The 18,999-nt window shown below is 41.2% G+C and overlaps 1 protein-coding gene across 2 annotated transcripts in view; it reads left to right on the top strand.

Annotated features, from left to right (window-relative positions):
* Positions 1-18,999, top strand: part of ZBTB46 (zinc finger and BTB domain containing 46) — a 117,031-nt gene that overhangs the window by 19,983 nt on the left and 78,049 nt on the right. For both annotated transcript variants that reach the window (XM_087962344.1, XM_087962343.1), the window contains exon 3: positions 10,623-10,904. In XM_087962344.1, coding sequence (XP_087818470.1) covers positions 10,623-10,904 — 282 coding nt within the window. The remainder of the gene's footprint in view (positions 1-10,622; positions 10,905-18,999) is intronic.

Here is an 18,999-nt window from a genome sequence, read left to right as displayed (position 1 = left end):
CACCTAGAGTACTGCATCCAGTTTTGGTCACCACATTATAAAAAAGATGTTGAGACTCTAGAAATAGTACAGAGAAGAGCAACCAGGATGATTAGGGGACTGGAGGCTAAAACACACAACGAACGGTTGCAGGAACTGGGCTTGGCTAGTCTAGTAAAGAGAAGGACCAGGGGAGACATGATAGTGGTCTTCCAATATTTAAGGGGCTACCACAGGGAGGAGGGGGTCAAGCTATTTTCTAAAGCTCCTATAGGCCACACAAGGAATAATGGATGGAAACTGAACAAGGAGAGATTTAACCTGGAAACAAGGAGAAACTTTCTGACAGTGAGAACAATCAACCCATGGAACAGCTTTGCCCTCGGAAGTTGTGGAAGTGCCATCAGTTGAGACTTTCAAGAAGAGATTGGACTGCCATTTGTCAGAAATGGTGTAGGATCTCCCACTTGGTTGGGGGGTTGGACTAGATGACCTGCAAGGTCCCTTCCAACTCTGATTATCTGTAAATCTATAAATACTTGTAACATTTTCTTTCCTGTTATCTAGCACAGTGTCCATTCTTCATCAGTTTCTGGGCTAATACTTTTACTAATAAACTTTTTCTGTGCTGTATATTCTGTTATAGTTATGCATCCTGTTGTGTTAAGTTTAAGAACCAAAAGTTCAGTAGGTTCAATATAATGAAAGTGATGGTCATCATTATATTACAAGAAAATGAACTTTCTTGAATTAAATATGTTAGGTTACAACAGTAACCTACCAGGGATAAACAAAATAAATTTTATTTAAAAGGTGAAAATATGAAGTTTCTTTTTAATTGTAGATTTTTAAATGGTAACATATTCTGTTGAAGAGAGAAATAAAGGATTGCTTTCAAATAAATAAAAAAGGGGGAAATGTAAAATAAGATGCAGTGCTTCAGTCAAACCAAACAAATTGCTTCTGATCACCTACAGAGTCATCAGAAGGAAACTGGAGGATGAGGAATGACAAAAAGAATTAAAGGAAAATACATATCATACACAGTCCTTGAAAAAGGACAGAAGCTTTTAGAGATTAGTACAATACATTCTGCTAGTTAGTCTTCTCTGAAATGTGTATGATGAAAGTTATTTAACATTGCATCTGCATCTGGAAAGAAGTGTAAGGCCGTGAGAAAGACTATATTTTACCTCTCAAATGTATATACTGTTGGGAAACATGGTCACAGCTATTTGCTAATGTAGAAAATATGCCTAGCGTTCAAGAGGTCCTAGATTCCTTTTTTTGGCATGTCGCATTAGAGCTGGGAAAAATATTCTGAAACCTTACAGATAGCTGCTGATTGTTTACACAGATAGTTGAAGTAGATATTATCAGCAGTGTGATCACTTTATATGAAGCATTATCTAACCTGGAATTGGTATTTGTTTGAAATTTAGGAAATCTTAAATAGACCCAAATCTCTCTGAATTAAATATTTAGCTTTTTAATTTGCGAACCATCAATCATTACATTCAAGTCTATTCCTTAGCACTGGAAATAAATCTTAATAATAATACTTAGCATTTATTACTTTTTAATAGTGTTTCTCACTTGGCACTTCCTTAAAACACCATGTAGCAGCTGGGTTTAAGCAATATTTTCACCTATTTACCATTATTACATTGGAGAATGGGAATTGAAAAAATAGTTTCAGTCCAGTGGCTGCTTAATGAATTTAGGTAAGCCAAGATCAGAATCACTGATCTTTAAGCTGATTCTAATAAATGTGAAGTTATCTTTGAATGAAACTCAACTCCTGGTGATTTACATAGACAGATTAATGAATTAGAGTTCATGAATTGATATGAAAGCACTTTTGGCATGACTTTGTTCCAGGGTGTCTTTTGGTTTTTCAGTCTAGCTCTAGGTTTCTCATCTAAGAACTAACAAGCAAGGAAACTTGCTTAGCTTTCTGGATAATATGGGATTGGCTAGATGCTGCCCTCTGAGGAGGCATGCCACAATTCTTTATTTGTATATGGTAATCAATTTATTGGTAATCAATTTATTTCTCTAGGAATTAAGATTAGATAGTACTGGGACTATAATTAAACGATTTGCAAATCAGTTTGTCAAATACAAACTAATGTCCCAGATCTTTTAGCACTTTCTCACTTTCTCAGGATCCTCTTCCTGACTATTATTTTTGTATTATAAACGTTATTTTTTAAAATCTTGGAGTTTTATGTTATGTTTATATGTATCTGCAAGAGTCTTGTTTATGATTGCTATAGTATAGAACCCAATTAAATTAATACACTCTTTGTGTGTGTGTGTGTGTGTGTGTGTGTGTGTGTGTGTGTGTAGGTATGTGTATACACACAGAAATGTTCCTTGAATTAATAAAATAGATTGACCAGGTCAGTGGTGGGATTCAATTTTTTTTACTACCAGTTCTGTGGGTTTGGCTTGGTGGGCATGGCTTGCTGGGTGTGGCAGGGGAAGGATACTGCAAAATCCTCATTCCCTCCCCACTCCTCTACCTGCTTTCCAGTTCTGTTCTCCTGTGCAGGGCAACCAAAGAAGACCCAGCCAATCAGCTGGGACTCGGGAGGCAGAGAATAGATGGGGGTGGGGCCAGTCAGAGGTGGCATTGGCCGGTTCTCCGAACTACTCAAAATTTCCGCTACCAGTTCTCCAGAACTGGTCAGAACCTGCTGAATACCACCTCTGGACCAGGTGATTTTTTAAATTTATTCTAATTTTTGTAGACTACTTTTATGACTTTCAATGGTGAATTTAAAAAAAACAAAGATTAAAAAGAGAAAAAAGATTAACAAAATAATAAAATATTTTCACTTTAATTTTATTGTGAGTAAACTAATCTATTATTCAGCAGGGAGAAAGAGAGAGACTTGGTTTAGGAGGAAGGAAAGGATTACTTTCTACCTGATCTAGGTGACAATGGGATTTGAGAGGGGCTGGCGGGGTGGGTTGAGTAAGGTACGCCCACCTTCCACTGAGAGCAGGATTGGAGAGGGCATGTAAGATGGATAATTTGATGGAAGTTATGGAATTGTGTTACCAGGTGCAGCTGGAGGGGATTAGAAGAGGAAAAGCTAAAGATAGGCAATGTGTACGAAAAACATTGCACAGAACAGCCAGTAACTTCAGCAAAATGAATAGAGGTATCCCTGAGTAATTGTACAGCAATAATTGGTAGACTATAATATTCAGGTTTCATGTAACAATTACAGGATAAGTAAAGCAATGAGGCTGTGGGAATAGCTCTATTTTAAGGCTCCTTTATGAAAGGGTTAGGTCAAGTTATTTTTAAAAAGAAGCTAAGAGATTGCTTGAAACTCAGACTTTTGTTTGACTACACCCTAGATTAAATGGGCTCCACCCCAACCCCATTTTATCTATGTGTCTATTTCCCTTCCCCACCCTATATTCCATTTTCCTCAAACTCAAAATCTTCTACTGCATCTACTCCTCCCCATAAGAACAGCCTTTCCTGCAATAATGTATTTAACTCTCTATATTGGAGCTTACTTCCTTTCTATTTTTGAATGCATTTCTTGTTTGCTTTAATGATTGGCTTAATTAGAGACTATACTATTCACTAATCTATTTATGTTGCCCTTTAAAATAAATTGCTACTATCCTTTCTAATTGTTGCAACCTAGCTGCTTTTCTTAATTATAGCTTGTCCTAATTATTGACTTTTATGTCAAAATTTTGAAATTTCACCTTCTTCTCTGTTCTGTTAGGTATTTTTATACTTACAATGGTATATTGATCTCATTACTTTAAATTACATAATGATTGCACCTGTAGTCTCATGCAGATATTAAATAGCTCTGGGGACAAAATAGTACTTTTAGTTGTCTCCACAGTGCTGTTATAGAAAGATAAATCAGCCTTGAAGCCATAAGGAGCCTCTGTGGCACAGTGGTTAGAGTGCAGTACTTCTGTAGCCAGCCACCTACAGTTTGGCAGTTCAGATCCCACCAGGCTCAAGGTTGACTCAACCTTCCATCCTTCCAAGGTGGGTAAAATGAGGACCCAAATTGTTGGGGGGGCAATATGCTGACTCTAAACCGCTTGGAATCAGAGGGCTGTAAAGCATTACTATAAAGTGGTATATAAGTCTAAGTGCTATTGCTTTTATTGTAGTCATCTTTCTTTTCTGGAAGAGATCCTGCAATTATGCCATCACTAGTGTTTCAGTCTTATCCAGAAATGGATTCTACATTATTACATTGGAGAATGGGAATTGAAAAATAGTTTCAGTCCAGTGGCTGCTTAATGAATTTAGGTAAGCCAAGATCAGAATCACTGATCTTTAAGCTGATTCTAATAAATGTGAAGTTATCTTTGAATGAAACTCAACTCCTGGTGATTTACATAGACAGATTAATGAATTAGAGTTCATGAATTGATATGAAAGCACTTTTGGCATGACTTTGTTCCAGGGTGTCTTTTGGTTTTTCAGTCTAGCTCTAGGTTTCTCATCTAAGAACTAACAAGCAAGGAAACTTGCTTAGCTTTCTGGATAATATGGATTGGCTAGATGCTGCCCTCTGAGGAGGCATGCCACAATTCTTTATTTGTATATGGTAATCAATTTATTGGTAATCAATTTATTTCTCTAGGAATTAAGATTAGATAGTACTGGGACTATAATTAAATGATTTGCAAATCAGTTTGTCAAATACAAACTAATGTCCCAGATCTTTTAGCACTTTCTCACTTTATCAGGATCCTCTTCCTGACTATTATTTTTGTATTATAAACGTTATTTTTAAAATCTTGGAGTTTTATGTTATGTTTATATGTATCTGCAAGAGTCTTGTTTATGATTGCTATAGTATAGAACCCAATTAAATTAATACACTCTTTTGTGTGTGTGTGTGTGTGTGTGTGTGTGTGTAGGTATGTGTATACACACAGAAATGTTCCTTGAATTAATAAAATAGATTGACCAGGTCAGTGGTGGGATTCAATTTTTTTACTACCAGTTCTGTGGGTTTGGCTTGGTGGGCATGGCTTGCTGGGTGTGGCAGGGGAAGGATACTGCAAAATCCTCATTCCCTCCCCACTCCTCTACCTGCTTTCCAGCTCCGTTCTCCTGTGCAGGGCAACCAAAGAAGACCCAGCCAATCAGCTGGGACTCCGGGAGGCAGAGAATAGACGGGCAGGGCCAGTCAGAGGTGGTATTTGCCGGTTCTCCAAACTACTCAAAATTTCCGCACAGTTCTCCAGAACTGGTCAGAACCTGCTGAATACCACCTCTGGACCAGGTGATTTTTTTTATTTATTCTAATTTTTGTAGACTACTTTTATGACTTTCAATAGTGAATTTAAAAAAAACAAAGAGAAAAAAGATTAACAAAATAATAAAATATTTTCACTTTAATTTTATTGTGAATAAACTAATCTATTATTCAGCAGGGAGAAAGAGAGAGACTTGGTTTAGGAGGAAGGAAAGGATTACTTTCTACCTGATCTAGGTGACAATGGGATTTGAGAGGGGCTGGCGGGGTGGGTTGAGTAAGGTACGCCGACCTTCCACTGAGAGCAGGATTGGAGAGGGCATGTGAGATGGATAATTTGATGGAAGTTATGGAATTGTGTTACCAGGTGCAGCTGGAGGGGATTAGAAGAGGAAAAGCTAAAGATAGGCAATGTGTAAAAAAACATTGCACAGAACAGCCAGTAACTTCAACAAAATGAATAGAGGTATCCCTGAGTAATTGTACAGCAATAATTGGTAGACTATAATATTCAGGTTTCATGGAACAATTACAGGATAAGTAAAGCAATGAGGCTGTGGGAATAGCTCTATTTTAAGGCTCCTTTATGAAAGGGTTAGGTCAAGTTATTTTTAAAAAGAAGCTAAGAGATTGCTTGAAACTCAGACTTTTGTTTGACTACACCCTAGATTAAATGGGCTCCACCCCAACCCCATTTTATCTATGTGTCTATTTCCCTTCCCCACCCTATATTCCATTTTCCTCAAACTCAAAATCTTCTACTGCATCTACTCCTCCCCATAAGAACAGCCTTTCCTGCAATAATGTATTTAACTCTCTATATTGGAGCTTACTTCCTTTCTATTTTTGAATGCATTTCTTGTTTGCTTTAATGATTGGCTTAATTAGAGACTATACTATTCACTAATCTATTTATGTTGCCCTTTAAAATAAATTGCTACTATCCTTTCTAATTGTTGCAACCTAGCTGCTTTTCTTAATTATAGCTTGTCCTAATTATTGACTTTTATGTCAAAATTTTGAAATTTCACCTTTTTCTCTGTTCTGTTAGGTATTTTTATACTTACAATGGTATATTGATCTCATTACTTTAAATTACATAATGATTGCACCTGTAGTCTCATGCAGATATTAAATAGCTCTGGGGACAAAATAGTACTTTTAGTTGTCTCCACAGTGCTGTTATAGAAAGATAAATCAGCCTTGAAGCCATAAGGAGCCTCTGTGGCACAGTGGTTAGAGTGCAGTACTTCTGTAGCCAGCCACCTACAGTTTGGCAGTTCAGATCCCACCAGGCTCAAGGTTGACTCAACCTTCCATCCTTCCAAGGTGGGTAAAATGAGGACCCAAATTGTTGGGGGGGCAATATGCTGACTCTAAACCGCTTGGAGAGGGCTGTAAAGCACTATAAAGTGGTATATAAGTCTAAGTGCTATTGCTTTATTGTAGTCATCTTTCTTTTCTAAGAGATCCTGCAATTATGCCATCACTAGTGTTTCAGTCTTATCCAGAAATGGATTCTACCATGGGTTTCAGGCAGGGGTGGGCTGCTACTGGTTCACACCGGTTCAGGCGAACCGGTTATTAATTTTATGGACAGTTCAGCGAACCAGCAAATCCCACCCATGGCTCATCCCACCCTGCCCTTTCCCGGCATCCCCACACGGCCCGTTTTGGATCATAGGTAAGTGTGGAGGCTGGGGAGGGCAAAAAATGGGCCTTCCGGAAGGCTGGAAACGGGGCCTGTTTCCAGCCTCCAGAGCCCAGGGAGGCCATTTTCGCCCTCCTGGGGGTTTGAGGAAAGCCTCCAGAGCCCAGGGAAGGTGAAAATGCCTCCCCTGTGGCCCGTTTTTGCAACCAGGGTGATGCAGGAGGCCTACTAGGTCATGTTCACCATGGCCACACCCAGCCAGCAGCCAGGCAGAGAACCGGTTGTTAAACTATTTGAAGTTCACCCCTGGTTTCAGGCAACATTTTTCAAGAACTCCAGGGAGGTGGGTTTTTTTCAGAATGGTTCCACGGTTGCATATGATGCATTATCCATCCCCTCAGCCCATTTGGCCAATGCCTGTGGCTAGTTTTAATAAGCTATGATGGGAAGTAGTCAAGAGGTTCTAAGATGGGCTGCATTTCTGCAAGAGTTTCTGAGGTTGATTCCATTAATCTCTATAGCAGAACACTAATGCTGTGAAATCAAACTTTATACCAGCAAATGTTCTTATATAATCATGTGATTTCAATCCCTCCTGTTGTCAGATCACCTGTCTCACACAATGGGGTGAATACCGGATCAAGAGTGTATGAGATGAAATCAAGAGAGTGTCCTGCCCTGTGTGTGGGGCCACCAATGCGCTAAAAAAACAACCTGATAGTTGCCATAGAGTCCATAAAATCCCCAAATGGATTGTCCAAGACAGCATGAATATCCCCTTAGACATACAATTTCATTCTCAAAATTACTTCAGCCAACTCATGCAGAAAGGCCACTGGGTAATACAGTGAAAGGCAGGCCAACCGCAATCCCCATCTGTCTCTCTGATCTCACTGCATGATCAAAACATCTCCTGCTTAGCAAAATGGACGTTCTATGAGTCACAGTACCCCAATACCCAAGCTTAGGATGGTCATGTACCATGAACCTTTATGTACCAAACCAGTTTAAAATAATTCCACTCATCTTGTACCACCACCACCCAATCTTATTAATGTATCCCAGATTGAATTTCCTCATTAAATCAAGGATTAATTTGGCCTTATGAACTGAACTAGTACTGAACAATAATACCAAGGGGAAAAAGGGAACAGCAGTAGTGCAATCAGTTAAGTGGGAAATAGAAGGAAGAGGGTTTGTTTGTAAATATATATGTCTCTTACGCCCACCAGCATACCCTTGGTTACTATAGCAGACTTAGATACCACTTCATAGTGCTTTACAGTACTCTGAGCAGTTAACAAATGTCAGCATATTGCTCCCAACAATCTGGTTCCTCCTTTTTCCAACCTTGGAACAGAGGTGGGATTCTACCAGTTCACACCTGTTCGCTAGAACCGATTGTTAACATTCTAAGCAGTTCGGTTGTTAGAAGAAATTACTGGCCTAATCCTGTAAGGAAGGCAGGAAGGAAACATTCTGGTGTTGCTTACAGAAACTGCCTCTCTGTTAACCCTTATTACATTCTTGGCAGGACTAGACTTCCTGTCTCAGGAACTTCTCTGGAGTTTTTTTTTCCTCTGCTGGTACTTTGCTTGTGTGGAGTGACCATTCAAAGTTACAATGGCACTGAAAAAAGTGACTTATGACCATTTTTCACACTTACAACTGTTGCAGCATCCCCACAGTCATGAGAGGCCAGGCGAGGAGATGCGTGCCTCGATGTGAGTGATATTGAGTTGACCACACCCAGCCAATAACATGACCACCAAGCCACGTCCACCCAGTCACATGACCACCAAGCCACGCCCACCAACTAAGCCACGCCCACAGAACCGGTTGTTAAAAAATTTGAATCCCACCCCTGCCTTGGAAGGATGGAAGGCTGAGTCAACCTTGAACCAGCCATGATTGAACTTCTGGCTGTGGACAGATTAGCTTTCAATACTGCATTCTAACCACTGTGCCACCATGGCTATTATGATAATGCCCTCTTCTTATATTGACTAAATCACAGTTGCAGGAGATATACCTTGTGCTAAATGAAGCATGGTTTACAGACGATACAGTAATGGATCGTTTTACACAACACTCTAAATTAATATAGAAGAAACCATTTTATACTTCATGTAGTGTATAAATCCAACCCCTGTGAACTAACTAGAACTGATTTCAGTATTGTAAATGTGTGGCAAAATAAATACCATATGGGGCAAGGCATATAGTTTATGACAATGGTTAAATAATATTTTTAAATTAATACTTTTCATTGGAAAGAAAGGGACAATGGCATTGAAAAATAGCTATAATGTAAAATAATTTTGAGTGTGTCCACTTCTGAGAGTGTGATTTTAGCAAAATTTAGAAGACTGAATATGACCAAAACAGTTTGGTCTATTCGTCTTGTAAAGAGTTTATTAATCCTATAAATTGAGTTCTCAATCATACATCAAGACCAGTGTTTAAAATCTCTTCACAACCTTTTTCTCTACATATATCAGAAATCTAGTTCTATCACTTTATTCAGTTTGTTTTTCAGATTGATAATGGTAAGCAGAAATCAGGTTTGTTTTTATAAATGACCTATTAATAAAATGGAAGCTTTATTTATTTTTTTAAATTCTGAGTTTCTAGTTATTAACTTCCCCAACTCCTTTCTGTAACAGATGGAGGAGGTTTTTCAATTTGTATTCCTGTAATGTCTGATACAGCTCCCACAATTTAATTAAGTTTTTCATTTATCTGTGTCAACTTCTATCACCATTGTATCATAGTTCATGGTCTTGCCCTTCTTCATATAGCAGCAGTAAATTTAATCTTGGACAGTACAGCTCTTGGTTCATCAGTTCCCTGATGTGGGTGTGAAAATAGAATGCTGAAACAGGATAATAAAAATCTGGAAATGATTTTTCTGGCCTTCCAGTGTAATTGGTTCCTATGTACTAAGAATTTGAAAACAGGTTGTTCTTCTGCTTCCAAAGAAGATGAAGGGAAGTGAGGTAGTTCAACGCTCATTAATAGATACTGATTACCCTGAATATTTTTTTTTAAATAAATCTTGTTTCCAAGTTGCTTAATTGATTGCGATGGTGTGATCTCAGCGGCAATATCTGGTAACTAGACACGGCAAGAGTGTCTTTGACAGACCTCAGTGACTTTTATTGTTATTGGTAATAGCATTTTTCTGGTCTTGATTTCTGAAAGAAGATATTCAGGACATGGTTCTATAAACTTCATATTCTGCTACTTGATCTTTGAAAAGTATTGTTAAAAAATGAAAGTATATTGCTATGGAAGTAATAAATTTCATGAGAGACCTGCTTTTTAACGCTACCTTTTAAGTTAGGAAATAGTATAAAATGTTGTTTAACGGTAGTACACTCTTTGATTAAACTGTAGCAGAGTTAACAAAAGAAACAAAAAGCTAATCTGGATTAATTTTTTAAACTGGTTAATTAGTCTTTGGTACTATAGCAGCAAAGATACAACAAAGTGCTGTATATATATATTGTATATCTTGCAAAGTGTACACTCTATGAAAGTAATATCAGTGAAGAGATCATAACATGAAGATATGAAATGTAAGTTGGGAAAAAAGCATATATTTTAAGACTTTTAGCTCTGAATACTGGTGCTGACACTGTGAGCTCTAATGTGATTTTACAAATGCACTTCTGCTAAGTCTACATGCTTAAATGTAAACTTACATTTATTTCTTTTTCATTCAGGTGTGGATCTGACAGGGGCAGAGCCCAACAATTCTGACAACAGAATAGAGAGAGTGGATCTTTATGCAAAGGTTGATGAAGCACTCCTAGGAGGTGATGTGAGTTATCTCTCTCAGCCACTTAATCCAGAGAAAGAGGATGCACTTCAGGCTCTAGCAGTTGCTAACTTGCGAGCAGCTCTCATGAGCAAGAATAGCTTATTGTCCTTGAAAGCTGACATGCTGGGAGAAGAGAGTTCTCTGCTCTTTGAATATTTACCCAAAGGCACACACTCATTGTCCTGTAAGTTGCTGTTTCTTTGTATACTACTAAAAGGTTAATTAGCATTCATAAAAGAGCTGTTAAACCAAATTCAGATCACTCTAAATTTATGTCCCTGTATGATGGAGGCAAAATATTCTCAGCCATCTTGAGAATCTACAGTCTGAAACATTTTAGGTCTCAGATCTCACAAATAGTGGCTAGGGCAATACATTTATGTTTTGATTGTACCTTTCATAAAACATGAAAAATATCTCTGTGTATAACCCTTGCCTTCCTCTTGTGATGGTATGCTTTTAGATTTAAGATTATTTTTCCTATTGGATTGTTTGAGAACATTCAATGATATGAGTCTGTGATATGTGGTATCTGCACTATTTCATTTGCTGATCAAATAGCAGTATTTCTAATGTTGCAGCTTAACTCTTTTCTGTTTAGTTAAGGCTAACGCACACAGATTGGCTTTCTATATGGAACACCTTGGCCTGATTGATTTGATTAATAATATGAATGTTGTGCTTATCGGGGTCATTAAAATGTCTAACATTACGTATGTCAGAGTTTGAGCCACCATATTCTAAGGATCCATAAAGTAAATTTATTAATATAAATAGTAATATAATAGCTGGTGGTTTGTCTTTGGTACTTTGCTTCTCATTTTGTTAACCACAGAATACATGCCTGAGTGGCCTTATCATTTCCCCAAAGTTTCCCTCTTCAAAGTAGCTAGAATCTTGCATCTTGATTTAATGGACCTTGATTTTGCAGGTTTATTTTTTAAAAGTTCTGCATCCAAGTTTTATCCAAATTCTAGGCAGTGGTGGAATTTTGCTACAATGATGGATAAAGTATGTTACTTGGTATCAGTCTGGTCAATTATTGCTGTTCCCCCTTGAAGTGGGCATTCACATATTACCAGTAAATATAGCTTGGAAAGTAGGTTTCTTCAGAACTGTCTACTTAAAATAGAGTTGACTCATCCAGCAAGATTCTTCCAGGATAAGTTGCTTGTTGTCCCCCATTTTCATGAGGTGAGATGGGGTAGAACCAGATAATACTGTTGTTTCATCATGGCTCCCATACACTTGAACAACTTTCCTTCAGAAGCTTAGATGTCTCCTTCAGTGGTGACCTTCAAGAATGTAGTGAAATGATATTCTTCTGGAAGTCTTTGAAGATAAGTGTTATTGGAACCAAATTTTGACTTGTTTCTTATTTATTAATCTTGTGCTCTGGTGTGAATGTGCCATACGATAAATAAATAAATAATCTTGTGCTTTATTTGTTATAATTTTTTACTTTGGCTTGATGATACAGTGGCTTGGATTTTATTTTATTGTAATCTGCCTAAATTCATTATGATTTAAGCATATTATGAGTTTGATAAACCAATTACATTTCATTTAGCGTTTTACATGTAGCAAACAGGAAGATACAGTGGTTCTCCCATGAGCTGTTCAGAACATCCAGAAGTGGGAGGTGCTTCAGTCTCTTCTGGAAAGGCTGGGCTTAAAACTCCGGGACGCTCCTCCTCCTCCACGGGACACCTCCCCAGCGTCCCCCAGTTTTAGCTCAGCCTTCATGGTAAGAGGTTGTGCACTCCCTGACTGGAACGGTTTCTGATTCAGCTACTCAAAATTCAGGTTTGCTCTTGGGTTAATTCGGCTTGTAAATTTCCCCCCCAATTAATTTGGTGATTTCAAGGCTTGTGGCTCTATTAGGTTATCCCCCCGATCAGTTGAGAGCAGCTCTTTGTGACAGGCGGAGCCTGCCACTCTGCAGGCAGCCTGAGACGGCCGCTTCAGGCAATTAGCTTATCTATTCCCCCGATCGTTTTATCTCTGCGATCTTGGCGGAGTGCTTGCAGCCGCGGCTCTCTCCTCCGTGCCGCTTTGACTGACAGGATCATTTATCTGACAATTTAGAGAGTCAGCAGCAGCGGCTCGTTAAACTGCTCAGGCAATTAACATTGGAGATTCTGCCTTCCCGCCATTTTCAACGCCTGGCTTCAAGTTCGCGCCTAAATACACAGGCGCCATTCCCCACTGGTTTCCCTTCTTGGGGACCGGGGCAAGTACCTTCCCACTCCACTTTCCTGGGATTATTTCTCTTTTATCTTGCTGGCGTTGGAAAAACAGGCTAGTTCTTAAACAGGAATTTCTTTGCAATTCCTTTTGAATCATTACATTGGAGTGAAGCCGCAAGTGCCATTTCAAACAGCGGGACGTTTTTTGACAAGAAAGGATCCATCCAGGTCCTGTATAGCTGGTTTCCCTTGTTGGGGACCAGAGATCCCCTTTTTTGCTTGGAGCGATTGGGGGTTTCCCTTGTTGGGGACCCTTAGATACTGTTCACCATATACTCAGTTTTACATATATATATATATATATATATATATACACAAGCCTGAAGATGATGAATGAGACTTCATCGAAACGTTGCCTAGATACTTCCAATTTTACGCGGGAGAAAACCCGAATAACCAAAGATCCACATACAAATACCCGCGAGAACCTCAGAAAACATACACACACACACACACACACACACACACACACACACACCTGTATTTGTTTTCTTAAGAATACCATACATATACCTGTATGTGTATATATGTGTGGGTGTGTGTGTGTGTGTGTGTGTGTGTGTGTGTGTGTGTGTGTATGTATGTATATATATAGACTTACACTCCTGGAGAAGCGTTCTACTTTCAACCACAGGGATAGGCATCACCCCTAAGTACTACTACTACTACTACTAATAATAATAATAATAATAACAATAATTTTAAAAAAATAAAGTTAGAGGCACAAGAATCAGTCCTCCACAATGGAAGGTGACAACATCTTTCGTTCCAAGACAAATAAGTCCCGAGATAAGTCAGTGGGCCCCAAAAAGGCCTCTAAGGCGGCGGATAAGGATGCCCATAGACGGCACCAAGCCTTGGAAAGGCAGTTGCAGAAATGGGCCAGGGAGGCGGACAAGATGGCTATGACACATCCATCAGATCAGGACCCAAGTCCATTGCTGGGGCCCTTGGACTTATCTACCCAGCCCAGACAGACTATCTCTGGACAGCCTCCCATAGACATATCTCCTCCAATGAGCACTGCCCGGTGAATCCCAGAGGCAACCTTCACCCCTACGGCCACCGGTTTAAGACAGGAGGAGGGATTACCTGAGACTATTCCCATCGAAATGAGGCAATGGATGGAGATAGCCATAAAAAAGGGCATTGCGGCTGGAGTTCATCAATCCATCCGGACCAGATACCTTTCGGCTACTTTGGAAGTGGGATCCCTATCTGCTCGTTCCTTTGCGCATTTGGGACACTATCAAACTCAGGTATTCCCCAATACTCCTGACTTACCAGTCCAGGGTCTTTGGGAGGAGGTGGAATTAGATGATCAGGATGTTCCGATGGAGGTGGGGTCGATCCATCAGATGGACTTGGGGTTGTCAGAGGCTGACCCACTAGAATGAGGAATGTCGGATGACAAAGGTCTCATTCCGGACCAACCTACCTTTTCTGGCCTTTTTCGTCCGCACCTCTTTAAATCTTTACTGTTCAAAGCAAAGAACACTGCTAAACTAGGGACATCAAACCCTCATCCACTATCATCAGTGTCTCAGGACGAATCCGAGGATCTAATATTCTCACAACCGGCTAATGAGGCAGAAACTATTCCTGTCCCTCGTATGTTTGCTGATTTAGTACAAAATCAATGGGCATCAGCAGCATCCTACCCAGCCCCAACAGGCTACGATAAACGATATTATAATTTAGCACCAGAGTTTACAAATTTTCTCAAAATGCCGGAGGTGGATGAGCCTATTGTGGCACTGGCCTCTTCTTCAACTTTTCCCAACGAGGCCCTGAGACCGGAGAAAAAGAGAGCAGAGTTGGCACTCCGTAGGGCGCACGTTTCTGACCCCTGGGCCATTAGGGCAGTTACAGCTGCGTCTTTTTTCACATGGTCCTCCCTACGATGGCTCTTCCACTTGAGGGATATATTGCCGGCATCAAATGTCAGAGCCCACCAGGACATTGCTAAGATTATTGCAGCGGCAGAATTCTCCGCCGACGCGACTTTTAAGTCAAATTCTTGTCTAGAGCCATAGCATCTCACGTATCAGCACGGAGACTGCTATGGCTCAGACATTGGCAGGCGGATACCAAGCATAAATGCAAGCTGGCATCAGCCCCAATATCGGGGGATAAATTATTTGGAAGTGTCTTAGAGCCCCTGCTTATTGACAATAGGAACAAGAAAAAAGTGCTTCCCCCTCTTTTTCGGAGGTCTGAAAACAGAACGCCCCAGTCGTTTCGAAGGGGTTCCTTTCGGCCCTACTATCAAGGCCCATACGTTACCAGATCGCAGACAAAATCAGGCTACAGGCCCAGTTTTAGACAGGATAGGTTGGAATCTTCCAATAGAGGTCAGCGGGGAGGCCAAAACAGAAGAAACCCCAGAGGTACTGGAGGCCGATTTTTTCATCGCCCCAAGTGAGTCCTTGACAGCAGCTCCCATTGGAGGGCGGCTAAAATTGTTTGCTGATCAATGGAATAGTTCCACCTCTGATGCGTGGGTCAGGGACACTGTTAGGTTTGGTTTGGCGCTAGAGTTTCAATCCTCCCCCCCGAACTTTTTCATTAGGAGCCCTAGGTCCACGGACCCCATTAAGAGGACATTGATGCAGGAGGCTATCAATCATCTTCTGCATATTCGGGCCATTAGAGAGGTCCCATCTGAACAACGGGGTCAAGGCTCTTACTCTCAATTGTTTGTGGTTCCAAAGAGTTCGGGGGGCTGGCGGTCGGAAAATATGATAAACAAGGGGTGTCCTTTCAAGGAACCTTGCAGGGCAATGATCACAACCGATGCCAGCCTGGTAGGATGGGGAGCTCACTTCCAATCCCACACTGCACAGGGAACTTGGACTATTTCCGAACAATCACAAAGCATCAACCTGTTGGAACTACAAGCAGTTCATCTGGCGTTACGCAGTTTTCTACCCCTTTTCCAATCGCCACGTTCTGGTCTTGACAGACAATATCACAACCTTTGTGACCTTTGTTCCATAGCGCACCATCCACATGTCCGCAGCTTTCTTAAGGGTGCTGCAAACTTACGACCTCCTGTAATTCACCGCTATCCCACTTGGGAACTCAACAAGATGTTAACCGCACTTACATCTGGCCCGTTCGAGCCTTTAAGAACCGCTAGTCTCAAATTCCTGACATATAAGGTGGTCTTCTTAATTGCGATCACATCAGCAAGGAGGATTTCCGAATTGGCAGCATTGTCGATGAGAAAGGACCTGTGCGTGTTTCATGCGGACAGAGTGGTTCTCAGATTGGATCCATCATTCACCCCTAAAGTAAGTTCAGTCTTCCACAGAGTGCAGGAATTGGTGCTTCCAAATTTTTGTCCGAAACCATCTCATAGTCTGGAGCATCAATGGCATCGACTTAACGTTCGAAGGGCATTGAGCATCTCTCTGGACCGCACGGCGGCCTTCGAAAATCTGAGGCTCTATTCCTATCCTTCAACCCATCCACTTTAGGACACAAGGTGACGTCGGCGACCATTGGTAGATGGTTGAGAGCCACCATAGCTAAAAGTTACGAATGCCAGTCCATCTCAGTTCCTAAGGGCATTACAGCCCACTCAACAAGGAGTGCGGCAACATCAGCAGCATGGGCCACAAGGGCTTCCATAGACGAAATTTGCAGAGTGGCAACTTGGGCTTCACCATCGCCTTTGTCAGAAATTATAAAATTGATGTCTATGCCTTTGCGGATGCTTCATTTGGCAGAAGAGTCCTACAGAGGGTCCACAGAGTTTAGGAGTGGATTTCGATCCAGACGGAGTCCCTCCCTAAGGACAGGCCAAGCTTTGGTATGTCCCACTTCTGGATGCTCTGGACAGCTCATGGGAGAAAGGGCATTGGTACTTACCTGATACGCCCGTTCTCTGTGAGCTGTGAAGAGCATCCAGCCCCACCCATTTCTTTCCGTCTGGTGGGGTTCCATTCTGGTCAGGGATCTAGATTAGGTGATGAGTTCCGGATTTTGGCACTCAGTCTTCGCAAAACTGGGGATGCTGGGGAGGTGTCCCATGGAGGAGGAGGAGTGTCCCGAAGTTTTAAGCCCAGCCTTTCCAGAAGAGACTGAAGCACCTCCCACTTCTGGATCCTCTTCACAGCTCACAGAGAACGGGCGTATCAGGTAAGTACCAATGCCCTTTTATTTCAAACTGTAGTGCAACATACAGCCTTGTAAAACATGTGAAAAGCTTTGTGTAATGAAAGTGTCCAATCTCTGCATTATAAATCATGCTTCTGTATTTAATATAATTTAATATAAATTAAATATAATATGATTTAATATAAAAAAAGCTAGTCCAGAGGCATCAAACTCACATCATCACGTCATCGTTATGTGACATATCGGGACTTTTTCCCCCTTCGCTAAACTGGGGGTGGGTGTGGCTAGCATGTGACACATCCAGCCCGCAGGCCGTGAGTTTGACACCCCTGAGCTAGTCCATAAGAGTGTTTCAGATAGTTGCAGTATAGAGAGGAAAAAATAGAATTAGATTCCTAGAAAGAAAAATATGGACTTATTTTAATAAGTTATGAAATAAATGAAGAAGTCACCTGGCAGGTTTTGGTGCTTATTATTGAAGAAGTTAGCATTTGGGTGATAAGAGTATAATATTGAGCTTTTTTGCCCCATGCTATCACTCTACTAAACAACTAATTTCCACAACACTGTCTATGCCTTACGACAGTGATGGCTAATCTTTTCCACGTTGCTTGCCAAAACTGTGCATACCTGCATCCATGATGCAATGCGTGCGTGACCCCCTGCTCCCCTGCCCATGTGCACATGACCCCTCTACAGCATGCCTTTGCGCATGTGCGCGCGACCTGCCGTGCGCCCCCTGCGCTCTGTTTTTGCCTTTCTGGGCCTCAGGAAGCTTCCTGGAGGCAAAAACACCCCCAGGAGGCTTCCCTGAGGCCCAGGAAGCCCCAAACGGAGCATCCGGGGCGGGGAGCTGCAAAAAAAAAAAAAAGCCATGCCCACCCAGTCACATGGCCACACCCATCTAGCCATGTCCACCTAGCCATGCCCACAGAACCGGTTGTTAAAAATTTGAATCCCATCCCTGATCATATGCAACCTCTAGTTTAGTTTACTTTATTGTCATTGCACTCGTACAACGAAATCAAACACCATCTTCAGTGCACATCATGACCATGACCATGAAAATAAACACACACACACATCCTTCACCCTTCACACATTGAACCGGAAACCCGACACCACACCAACACTGCACTATACAGCAGAATTCAAAAGAGCTACTGCCCTGGGATAGAAGCTGTTTTTCAGCTTATTTGTCCTTGTTTTTATTATTCTGTACTGTCTGCCAGATGGTAATAGTTCAAAAAAAGGGGATGCCCAGGATGAGATGGATCTTTGAGAATGTTTTGAACTCTTTTAAGGCAGTGGGAGCTATAAAGCTCTTCCAAAGAGGGGAGAGGGCAACCAATGATCTTCTGGGCAATGACTCTCACCCTCTGGAGTGCTTTCCTATCTGCCCCTGTGCAATTGGCAAACCATACAGAGGTGCAGTATGTTAAAAGGCTCTCTATGGTGCAGCGGTAGAAGGTCACCAGCAGTTTTTCATTCAGTTGTTGTTTTCTGAGAAGTCTCAGGTAGTATAATCTCCCTGGGTCCACAATGGAAGGTACCCCAGGTCAACCTCTTTAGGGTAACACCAAGAAACAAATGCTCCACTCGGTCTCCGATTGATAAGCCAGGGCTGGATGTCTGATTTGTTCCTTCTATAGTCCTCTATAAGGTCCTTGGTCTTATTGGTGTTGAGGACCAAGGATGCTCCACACCATGAAAGACTGGTCCACCTCAGTAGGCAGACTCATCTGCATGAAAGGCAGTTGCAGAAACGGGCCAGGGAGTCGGACAAGATGGCTATGACACATCAATCGGATCAGGACCCAAGTCCATTGCTGGAGCCCTTGGACTTATCTACCCAGTCCAGACAGACTATCTCTGGACAGCCTCCCATAGACATATCTCCTCCAA

Source organism: Notechis scutatus, chromosome 3, assembly GCF_049901735.1.
Source record: "Notechis scutatus isolate UNSWTSFEM ecotype Mainland chromosome 3, rNotScu1.2, whole genome shotgun sequence".
In the NCBI taxonomy this organism is placed as follows: domain Eukaryota; kingdom Metazoa; phylum Chordata; class Lepidosauria; order Squamata; family Elapidae; genus Notechis; species Notechis scutatus.
This window is presented reverse-complemented; position numbering and strand designations above follow the sequence as displayed.